This window comes from Cherax quadricarinatus, chromosome 5, assembly GCF_038502225.1.
Source record: "Cherax quadricarinatus isolate ZL_2023a chromosome 5, ASM3850222v1, whole genome shotgun sequence".
NCBI classification, from domain to species: Eukaryota; Metazoa; Arthropoda; class Malacostraca; order Decapoda; family Parastacidae; genus Cherax; species Cherax quadricarinatus.
In genome coordinates this window covers 74,713,523-74,725,874 of record NC_091296.1, presented here as the reverse complement: position 1 = coordinate 74,725,874, position 12,352 = coordinate 74,713,523, and the positions used below count along the sequence as shown (strand labels likewise).

At 38.6% G+C, this 12,352-nt stretch overlaps 1 protein-coding gene across 4 annotated transcripts in view; it reads left to right on the top strand.

Moving 5' to 3' along the window:
• The window catches only part of LOC128685110 (VPS35 endosomal protein-sorting factor-like), a 102,189-nt gene that overhangs the window by 24,568 nt on the left and 65,269 nt on the right, over positions 1-12,352 (top strand). For 3 of the 4 annotated variants that reach the window (XM_070104332.1, XM_070104320.1, XM_070104328.1), the window contains exons 5-6: positions 298-445; positions 5,770-5,799. In XM_070104332.1, the coding sequence (XP_069960433.1) occupies positions 298-445; positions 5,770-5,799 (178 nt within the window). The remainder of the gene's footprint in view (positions 1-297; positions 446-5,769; positions 5,800-12,352) is intronic. The other variant, XM_070104325.1, reaches the window with a different exon arrangement.

Here is a 12,352-nt window from a genome sequence, read left to right as displayed (position 1 = left end):
GGATCATTACTTTAGAAAAACATTCTCTACCATTTTTGAAGGTATTTTTTTTAACTGTGACAATGACAGGACTTTTAATTTTGGGGGTCAAACAGTGAGAGGGGTTAAAATACTATGTAGCAAAATAATAAAATATAGTGTACAGTACTAATTTTTTTATTTTTTTTAACCTCTTGATATTTTTCATATAAATAGTGTTATAAAGTATTTCCTCACTACTCACAAGGTCTCATTTACTACAGTACCACTCCATACAATATTATTGAACACTTACAGAAAGTTGTTTATTTTTAAAAGGCAATGGAGGCTGATAAAGATACAGAGATGGCCATTACTGACAGTCGACATAGCACATGGGAGCAACACCGAGCATTCATACTGTCCAATTTCACTACAACTGGGACTCTCACATTCACATCAAGCTTCCTACAACCATCAGACTCGGGTGAGGCACTAACACTGTTTTACAATCAGTACACCAAGAGTGGATACAATTTTTCGTGAATAATTGCCGACTGTAAATAGGACTGCACTTACATAAGATCACACATGGCTAAATTATACTCTAAATAGATTTTTATCTTTTTTGTAATACATGTAAAAATCAAGTAAATCCAAATATTATATAGAGTTTATAGTCATTCAGTGTTTGTACTCCAGAAATTTTTGACTTTATTAGACTGAATGCTTGTGTGAATATATATTGTTTAAATTTACTAGAGTATAGTGCCTCTCTTCCTCCCCTCCCTCCTTCCTGCATTCCCATCCACCTTCCCTTCTTCCCTGCACCCTGTTCCTCCCTTCTTCCTTAGTTCCCCCCTCCTTGTTCCCTTGTCCTTCTTCCTCGTGTAATGTTTAATCTGCAATGGCATCTCAGAGGGTGCAGGAAAATTTGGAGAGAGTTTTAGGTACTGGTCTCTCAGTTTTCCCAATGCCTGTATCTGCTTGCAAACAAATAACAAATTATGGTTTATGACATTATAAGACTTCCTGTCTTGGGCTCTGTTCTTCAACCTATATCTTGATGCCTTATGAAATAAGTGCAGGGTTCTTATTTGCTCTGACAGTCCCTTGTCTCTGTTCACATTTCTTTCCTTTATAATGCAACCTGCATTACTTTCTTTACATTGTATGCATGCCCTTTCTAATACTTCTGTTCTTGGATGGCTTCCACCTGTTTTCTTTTTATTTTTTTGCCTAAACTGTTACTTCTGTTAGGCAGTTTCAATTGCCATCATGTTCTTTGGGGAACTTTTTTGTTGTTAGGACTTTATTGGTGATCTGTTGAAGTCCTTTCTCCTCCTGTTATCTCTCGCTATCTTAAGGTACTCTGGCCTTTGCTGACCCTTGCATTCATGCTAAATCTTATAAAAGCTTATCACTTTCCCCAATCCTCTGTAGCTTTTGATTTTGACTGGATTCTCTTCCCTACAGTGAGCATTTCCCTATAATCATAACTTTCTGTTTTTAACCCACCCTTTTTGTTGCTCTTGATGGCAATTGGAATATACTGTTACAGCTGGCCTCTCAATACAATATATTACCTCTCATAAGGCTGATTGTCTTAGCAGGTTAAACCTCCTCTGAATTTTATCTTGTCATTCATGGGTAGCTGACATACTCTAGACCCTTTTTTACTTGTATTCATCCACTGTCTTGCCTAAAGTTAAAATACTCTCAGCTTCTGTACCTTCCCTCTCTCAACTCAAAGCTGTCCATCTTCAGGGTTTATAGTTATGTGTTACGGTCTTTAGGTCCTTCCCTGTTAAAAGACATGAGCAGCTCTGAGTTCTTTCAGATATAAGTCAGTCTAATAATTTCCTTTAGTATCTCTCAGTGCAACCTTTTTTTGTATGTACAGCCTCTCCTCATTTAGCGACGTACTCGTTTACCAATGGCAGGCTTATGACAGGCTCTCTGACCAGTATGCATACCTAAATAATGTATATTAGAGCTGATTTTGTGTATACTGTTTATTACAATATACAGTACACTACTGTATAAACATTTAAAAATATACTAAAAATGTTATAAATGGTGCAAAGGTGACATTAAAACAGTATCAAAGATGGTTGACACAAACCCACAACCATTATAGTATGCTCCTCACTTAGCGACGAATTCGTTTACTGGCGTGATCTTAGGAATGGAACTCCGTCATTAAGCAAGGAGAGGCTGTATTCAGTGCATTACTGTTGTTCCTACCTCTTTCTCATTTCCATCTTGGGAGATCTTAATGTTTCATATTTGTCTTTTTTTTTTCTTTCCTTCCCAAAGTCATTATCCTCTTCTTTGACCTTTCAGTATGCAGACCAGAGATTGTTATGTTATCAGACAGCTGCAGCAACTAAGATAAGATACCATAAAAAAATTTAGGGGTTTGAACTTCAGGCAACCCTGAACACAAATTTATTACAATGGCTAAATACAGCAAGTGATGTGCCATAAGAGTCAGTCTTAGGAACAACTGTACTATTCATATGCTGTACAGTAGAAACAAATATTATTCAGTATCATGGGTTTGTTTCAGTTAATCCCCTTTTTAAGGGTGTAACCTTTAACAAGGTCCTGTTTCCAGCCAAAAATTGTTGGGCTCAATGCATATATTAAAATTTATGCTTTACACAATAAATATTACTACACTGTATAATGCTTTAGTACTGTAGATGCAACAGTCACCAAGTGTAGGTCAGAATGATGCATGTAAGGCTTTCTGGGGAAATATGTTGGAATTTTTGTGTAACATCTCAGCGCATGATAAGAGCGGTGGCAAGTATGCTTAATCAATTCTTGGCTAGCTTATACAATGCACAAAGAAACAAACCACTTTATTATAAATATTAAGCACTTTTTATATGTTGGCACTAGCCTTAATTATTTCCTGCAGAATACAGTGCTGCATGTGTTTGCTGTTTTGACATACATACATTGGATAAGTGGCAAGATAAGGACAGTGCCTGGCTGTATCCTATGCACATACAGTATAGTATACTGTATTGTGTTTTGCTCTTTCAGTGCTGAAGAAAAATCCTTCATTTCATCTACATTAAACATTTTCAGGATGTAATACTCTCCAAGTTTAGGTCAGAGAAGTCCATGTTTTGGCTCCCTGGAAAAATTTGTTTTGCACATGAGGCATCTTGGGTTTTTGAAGATGAGATATAAGCTACCAGTTCAAAGAGGTTGGTTCTATTTTAAGAGACATAGAGTATTGCAGTATCTTGAGTTCAGTGGGACAATGCTCTCTGGAGTTTCTTGAACATCACTAATCATTAACATAGTAATATTACAGCCAAGCAGACTGTGTGTACTTGGCCAACATGAATTTTGAACTTATTGTGGATCATTCAGATTTGGATCCAAGGAAGTTATCCTCGTCACTGTGTTTGAGAAAGATAGTGATACCCATTTAGCAGAGGTGAAAATATTCAGTCATGCAGGTTGAAGGTTCAAAGTTATCATCAATGACCTTGGCAGTCTTATGTAAAAAATAATTAAATATTGCCCATCCATAATGAGCAACAATGATTTTTATAATTATTGTCATATAAAGCCACTATTTTTTTTTTTTGTAATAATACTGGTGAACATAGTGTGTGGAGTAAATTATGGAAGTACATATTTGAAAAATAATTGTGAATAATCATAATTATCTTTATCACCATTACCTTCATTGTCAGCACATTTTGATACAAATGTTGATCTGATTTTTCTTTTTACTCATAGTGCAGTACATGCAGGGCCAACTGTAATGATGTGTCAGGGTGGAGCAGCTAATGATGATGTAGATGGATGCCTCATCATTTAGATTTTCTTTATTTATTTGAACACTGAAATTTGATAATCATTTTGCTTTTATATGCTTTTTCTCTTCACCTCTCTGTCTTTAAATATCATCAGTTATCACATTGGAGAAAGACATGTTTATTGGGAATGTTTTGGTCCTGGGACCTTGGCCACTCATTTGGAGTGACCAAGGTCCCAGGATCATAACGTTTCAAATAAACTTGTCCTAGTGACTCCAGTTTGGGTCTTTCTCCATTATGCATCATTTTCAAATATTCTATATTATTCATCATTTATCACAGTTTATATTGATTATAATCTAACTGGCTATATCATGTGCTCTTGGCAATTTGGTTACTGTTGAGTTATATATGGGTGGTCTTTGAAATGATTAGAGTGGTCAAGGAAACAAGCTGTGGTAGCACCTTACAGTTGTCCTAGGGAAAGAAACTGAAGACAGTAAATATCCCATAGGGTAGCCCAAGTTTTTACAAAAAGAATTGAGTAGAATAATAGAAAGCAAAACTCATCAAAAAGGGAAAGGCACATTTTTCAGTATCTATTTAGAAATTTTAATTTATTTCTGAGCATGTAATCATGATATGGTGTTATAATTATTATAGTCATTTCCAGAATCAGTAAAATTAATTATGATTTTCAAAATAGGATGTAAGATTTTTTTTATACAACACCAGCCATCTTCCAAGGTAGGGTGACTTACCCCCCCCCCCTCAAAAAAAAAAATCATTCATGTATAGTTGTCTTGCCAGAAGGGTATAGATATCACAGTTCAAATTACCCTCTAAACTGCAACATCAGAATGCTGGCACCATACTTCCCATCTCCAGAAACTCAAGTCCAGCTAACCTGTTTCCACACTCACACAGCACATTACGTCATAAGAACCACTTCGTCTCTACTCACTCCAATTTAACATTGTTGTACAAGCCTGCTGAATGCTTAAGCTCCTGGTACTCAAAACCTCCTTTACCCCCTCCCTCCAACTTATTCTAGGATGACACCCTACCCCTCCATCCTTCCTTCTTAGATCTGTTCACCCTCTTGGTCATCCTATTCTATTTCAGCCTCTCTAAGAGCCTAAATCACCTAAACAACCCCTCCTCAGCCCTCTGAATTATAATTTTGGTAATGCCACAATGTCTTCTAATTCTGTGCTTCAAACTCTCATCATAATAATCACACCACACACAGCTCTCAAACACTATAGCTCTACTGATAAGGACCTGCCTCATATGGGCCAGTAGGCCTTCTGCAGTGTTCCTACATTCTTATGTTCTTATGTTCTTACTGCCTCTAGCCTCCTCCATGCTGCTGGAGGAGTTTAAAAAAATATTTGTATTACTGTATTGCATTTGTTACAGGTGAGCAGCTTGCATACCTAACAGCCTCTTGTACATCCAGATTAGTGTAAATATCTGTTATCTGTATTGTATGCACCCTCTGTTATGAAGGTTAGATACCACTTAGTCAAAAAGATAAAAGACAGTTAACCCTTAAACTGTCCAAACGTAGACCTATGTTCGCTCGCGTAGTGCTCCGAGCGTAGATCTACATTTTTTTTAAATTCTTTATGGGGAAAATAAAAGTCGGAGCGCTACGCGTAAAAACGTAGATCTACGCTTGGACAGTTTAAGGGTTAAGAGAAGTTTGTGTATTTCAACCTCAGTCAGAAACCTTCTTCAGCAGATCATAACTGAGGCTGAATTATACAGGTCTCTCTTACTTGTATTTCATCTTTCTTTCCAAATGGTTTCTCGCTTTTCCTGAATCAGTGTTTATGACATTTTAATCCAAGCACCTTCTCTTACTGTTATGTAATGCTCTTTCTGATTAGTAAATCATCGTTTTCCTTAATAAATGTTAACTGTTACATAATTAACTGAAAACTATTATGTTGTCAGATGACTTAAGATTATTTTTCGAGAGCTTTATTGTGTTCTGTCCAATTTCACCACTGCTTAGCTGAGAGCAGAGCTGTGCCGCTCCACAGACGTAAGTAATAATCTGCCTTTAGAGCACACTTTCCCTGCATTCCGTCTTATTTCATCCAAGTAGCTTTGCTCTTATTGTAGACTTGTGTGTTCTTCAAGTTTATAGTTAATAGAATGGTACTTGAAATACAGTAGATTCTTGTGTAATATCGTATACGTTTCTGAAAACCACAATATGCATTGTATTTAAAATACAGTAAACTCATGTATAATAGGACATAAAGCTTTCTCAAAACCAGTATTGTATATAAGATGCAGAAGGCTAGTGCATAACATTGTACATACATTTTTTTTTTCTCCTCCAACAAGTCAGCTGTCTCCCACCGAGGCAGGGTGACCCAAAAAGAAAGAAAATCCCCAAAAAGAAAATACTTTCATCATCATTCAACACTTTCACCTCACTCACACATACTCACTGTCTTTGCAGAGGTGCCCAGATACAACAGCTTAGAAGCATATATAAAGATACATGTATATAACATACCCTCCAAACTGCCAATATCCCAAACCCCTCCTTTAAAGTGCAGGCATTGTACTTCCCATTTACAGTACTCAAGTCCGGTTATATAAAAATAATCGGTATCCCTTAATCCCTTCACTAAATATTACCCTGCTCACACTCCAACAGCTCGTCAGGTCCCATAAACCATTCATCTCCATTCACTCCTATCTAACATGCTCACTTGTGTAGACTTGTATAGCCAGTGTTGTAGGAAAGTGAATTATGCACATTGAATAATTTTTTGAAAAAAATACTCCAAGGAATTTGTACTGATGTAACAAAATATTTTAGATTTTAAATGTTATGTTAATGGGAGATTTTAACTTTAGACAAATTGATTGGAGCAATGTGACAGGATATCTTGAGTCTAGTGACTTTCTTGATATGGTTCAGGATTGCTTTTTAAGACAGTTTGTGACAGAACCAACTAGAGGAAACAGGCTGCTTGACTTGGTTCTTGCCAACAAAGAATCACTAATTAATAATCTGATATAGGGAAGTGCTGGTTTGGTAATAGAGTTGTGGATGAGTGGAACAAACTCTCGAGTACCATCATAGAATCTAACAGGTTGTGTAGTTTTAAAAATAGGTTAGATAAATACATGAGTGGGTGTGAGTTGGACCTGACTAGCTTGTGCTACTAGATATGATGCTGTGCTCCTTCCTTAAGTGGATGTGACCTGACTGGGTGGGTCATTGGTCTAAGCCGGGGTGTGACATGGACCTGCCTCGCATGGGCCAGCACGCCTGCTGCAGTGTTCCTTCTTTCTTATGAAATACACAAAACTCTTAAATAATTTAAAGAATGGTGGTTTAAGTACAGTAGTATGCAAAGGTGATGTTCCTTTGGAGGGAAGGAAAGATACAAATGGTAGTGAGCATAACAGCACTTGTTGACAATAGGAGGGTGGATGGGGAATTTCTGAGGGACCAGTTACATATTTTGTTCTCCCTTCCTAATTGTGTAAAGGAGTGCACTGTGTGACCCTTGTGGGTTTAGTACCTAGTTTCAATTATAATAATAATAATAATGTGTAAAAGAGTACTTACTAGGAACTGAATGGCCATCCTTGCTGGTCCAGTACTAGTTTAGAGTTTCTCAGCTATATTTAAACAGTTAGGTAAAAAATGCACAAAATTACCAGGTATAGAAATATACAGTGTAGAATTACCTATACAGGCAGGCCCCACTTATACAGCAGGTTAGGTTCTGGGCTACTGCTGTAAAGCAAAAGTCACTGCAAAGTGAAACTTAGCTATTTATCCACTTTCAAATACATATAAAAGCCTGATAACATGTTTACATTATCATATAAATATTAAGTTTTGGAGTGGTTGGTGCAATTATTTAATAAATGTATGGAAGAGGGTAAGGTACCTAGGGATTGGCAGAGAGCATGCATAGTTCCTTTGTATAAAGGCAAAGGGGATAAAAGAGAGTGCAAAAATTATAGGGGGATAAGTCTGTTGAGTGTACCTGGTAAAGTGTATGGTAGAGTTATAATTGAAAGAATTAAGAGTAAGACGGAGAATAGGATAGCAGATGAACAAGGAGGCTTTAGGAAAGGTAGGGGGTGTGTGGACCAGGTGTTTACAGTGAAACATATAAGTGAACAGTATTTAGATAAGGCTAAAGAGGTCTTTGTGGCATTTATGGATTTGGAAAAGGCGTATGACAGGGTGGATAGGGGGGCAATGTGGCAGATGTTGCAAGTGTATGGTGTAGGAGGTAGGTTACTGAAAGCAGTGAAGAGTTTTTACGAGGATAGTGAGGCTCAAGTTAGAGTATGTAGAAAAGAGGGAAATTTTTTCCCAGTAAAAGTAGGCCTTAGACAAGGATGTGTGATGTCACCGTGGTTGTTTAATATATTTATAGATGGGGTTGTAAGAGAAGTAAATGCGAGGGTCTTGGCAAGAGGCGTGGAGTTAAAAGATAAAGAATCACACACAGGGTGGGAGTTGTCACAGCTGCTCTTTGCTGATGACACTGTGCTCTTGGGAGATTCTGAAGAGAAGCTGCAGAGATTGGTGGATGAATTTGGTAGGGTGTGCAAAAGAAGAAAATTAAAGGTGAATACAGGAAAGAGTAAGGTTATGAGGATAACAAAAAGATTAGGTGATGAAAGATTGAATATCAGATTGGAGGGAGAGAGTATGGAGGAGGTGAACGTATTCAGATATTTGGGAGTGGACGTGTCAGCGGATGGGTCTATGAAAGATGAGGTGAATCATAGAATTGATGAGGGAAAAAGAGTGAGTGGTGCACTTAGGAGTCTGTGGAGACAGAGAACTTTGTCCTTGGAGGCAAAGAGGGGAATGTATGAGAGTATAGTTTTACCAACGCTCTTATATGGGTGTGAAGCATGGGTGATGAATGTTGCAGCGAGGAGAAGGCTGGAGGCAGTGGAGATGTCATGTCTGAGGGCAATGTGTGGTGTGAATATAATGCAGAGAATTCGTAGTTTGGAAGTTAGGAGGAGGTGCGGGATTACCAAAACTGTTGTCCAGAGGGCTGAGGAAGGGTTGTTGAGGTGGTTCGGACATGTAGAGAGAATGGAGCGAAACAGAATAACTTCAAGAGTGTATCAGTCTGTAGTGGAAGGAAGGCGGGGTAGGGGTCGGCCTAGGAAGGGTTGGAGGGAGGGGGTAAAGGAGGTTTTGTGTGCGAGGGGCTTGGACTTCCAGCAGGCATACGTGAGCGTGTTTGATAGGAGTGAATGGAGACAAATGGTTTTTAATACTTGACGTGCTGTTGGAGTGTGAGCAAAGTAACATTTATGAAGGGATTCAGGGAAACCGGCAGGCCGGACTTGAGTCCTGGAGATGGGAAGTACAGTGCCTGCACTCTGAAGGAGGGGTGTTAATGTTGCAGTTTAAAAACTGTAGTGTAAAGCACCCTTCTGGCAAGACAGTGATGGAGTGAATGATGGTGAAAGTTTTTCTTTTTCGGGCCACCCTGCCTTGGTGGGAATCGGCCAGTGTGATAATAAAAAAAACAAAAAAAAAACAATAGAGCTAGGCCTAAAAAAAGTGCATCTACAGTACACACATTACTTCCCTCAAAATCTTTTCATCCTTAGCTTATAGTGAGTGGTGAATATATTTATTGTAGGAAGTCTGAATAAATGAAGACTAGGTGTAATTGAAAACCACTTAGTGCTATAAAGTGGGGCCCGCCTGTATTAAGATACAATGGACCCTCATTTTTCGTACTTAATCCGTTCCAGAAAGTGTGACTATTATCGAAATTGACGATTTGCGAAACCATTTTTCCCTTAAGAAATAACGTAAATACAATTAATCCGTTCCAGACACCCAGAAGTATTAAAACAAAAATTTTTTTACATGAAATATAGATGTACATACACAAAACAATGAGACATGATGAATGAATCATTAACAGCATAACACTTACCTTTATTGGCAATTCTTCTTAGTGTACAGAAGACTGGAGGAGGAGGAGGAGGAGGAGATTGGATTATTTACTGTTTGGAAGGGAAACCCCTTCCATAAAGACTTCAGGTACCAGGTGCTTTTCTGGGGTTACTTCCCTTCTTTGTTTTTTAATGTTCCTAGGACCAGCTTGAGAGTCACTGCACACCTGTGGCACTAAATACTTGTCCAGAGAGTTCTGTTTCTGACATCTCTTTAAAACTTCCCTAAAATGGGCCAAGACTTTGTCACTGTACATGTTGCCGACATGGCTTGTAACAGCATTGTCAGGGTGATGTTTCTCCATAAATTTTTTCATTCTACTCCACATTTCAAAAATCTCCTTAATTTCTGAAGAAGGCACCTACTTCCATCTCTCTTCCTCCTCCTCTGAAGCAATATTCTGAGCTGCAGTCTCTTGCTGTTCCAGCTGAAGTTCTTTCAGCTCGTCAGTGGTTAGCTCTTCGTTGTGGTCCTCCATCAACTCTTCCACATCCTCCAAACTCGCATCCAACCCCATGGAATTACCCAATGCCACAGTAGATTCCACAACTGCCATAGGCTCCTCAAGGTCAGCCCCAAACCCTTCAAAATCCCTCTTGTCGACACAATCTGACCACAATTTTCTCCAAGCAGAGTTCAAAGTCCTGGTAGTCACTCCCTCCCAAGCCTTACCCATAAGGCTTATGCAATGGAGGATACTGAAGTGATCTTTCCAAAACCCATAGGGTCAAGTGAGTGTCTGTGGTCACGTTAAAGCACCTTTGCAACATTGCTTTGGTGTAGAGTTTTTTAAAGTTTGAAATGATCTTCTGGTCCATGGGCTGAAGAAGAGGAGTGGTATTAGGGGGCAAGAACTTCACTGTGATGAACCCAAACTCCTCCAGAGTTAGGTCATCCAAGTTTGGAGGATGAGCAGGTGTATTGTCCATTAGCAGGAGGCACTTGAGGTCTAATTTCTTCTCGAGGAGGTAATTCTTCACACTGGGGCCAAACACTTCGTGGAACCAGTCAAGGAAAATTTCCCTCGTGACTCATGCCTTATTATTAGCTTTCCAAAACACACACAATTTACTCTTCATGACATAGTTTTTCTTGAACACTCTTGGATTTTCAGAACGGTACACTAGTAACAGCTTCACTTTGAAATCCCCAATAGCATTGCTACAAAACATGAGAGTTAGCCTGTCTTTCATAGGCTTGTGTCCTGGCAGTGCCTTTTCCTCTTGAGTAATGTAGGTCCTCTTTGGCATTTTCTTCCAAAAGAGGCCTGTTTTGTCACAATTGAACACTTGTTGGGGTTTTAATTGTTCAGTCTGTATGTACTCCTTGAATTCACTTACGAATTTTGTAGCTGCATTTTTGTCAGAACTGGCAGCCTCGCCATGCCTTATCACACTGTGTATGCCACTACGGTTCTTAAAACTCTCAAACCAACCTTTGCTAGCTTTAAATTCACAAATATCAGTACTCATTGAAGGCAATTTCTTTACGAGATCGTCATGCAACTGCCTAGAATTTTCACAAATAAGCGACTGCATAAGACTATCTCCTGCTAATTGTTTCTCATTGATCCACACCAACAGTAACTTCTCAACATCTTCGAGTACTTGCGATCTCATTTTTGTCAGCATATTTACCCCCTTTGCAACAACAGCTTCCTTGATTTCATTTTTCTTGGCCACAATGGAAGCTATGGTTGTATGGGGTTTCTTGTACATCTTGGCCAGTTCTGCCACATGTACGCCACTTTCATATTGTTCAATGATGTTTTTCTTGAATTCAGTCGTATTTCTAACCTTCTTTACCAAAGGCATGGCACTAGGAGCTTTCTTTGGAGCCATGGTAGCTTATTTAGCAGTTGCAAGCACTAAAATGAATGGAATATTATGAAATATTTCGTATGAACACGTGAGGGGATGGCCACTCACTGGTAAACAATGGCACACTGCCTGGGAATGGAGTGTGAGGTGGCTTGGGGTCGTGCGTACGCGTCCGAGATGAACAACTATTTGCGAGTCAAACGATTCACGAGTCAGTGTTTTGACGAAAAAACGTTGCAATTTTCGAAAATTACGACTTTCAAGCCTTATGAAAAATGAGGGTCCACTGTAAAGAGAAATACAGCAATGTATAGATATACTAAACTTATATATATAATAGAGATATTACTAAATGTAAAAAGAAGAAAACCTTAATGAAAGGGTTTTTTTTTTTTTTTTTTTTGGGTCACCCTGCTTTGGTAGGAGACATCCATTGTGTTAAAAAAAAAAATAGAGAGATATACTAATTGAAATACAGGTACAGTATACATGTATATGATAGATACATGTAAAATATTTTTTTTTTTTTTTTTTATTATCACACCGGCCGATTCCCACCAAGGCAGGGTGGCCCGAAAAAGAAAAACTTTCACCATCATTCACTCCATCACTGTCTTGCCAGAAGGGTGCTTTACACGACAGTTTTTAAACTGCAACATTAACACCCCTCCTTCAGAGTGCAGGCACTGTACTTCCCATCTCCAGGACTCAAGTCCGGCCTGCCGGTTTCCCTGAATCCCTTCATAAATGTTACTTTGCTCACACTCCAACAGCACGTCAAGTATTAAAAACCATTT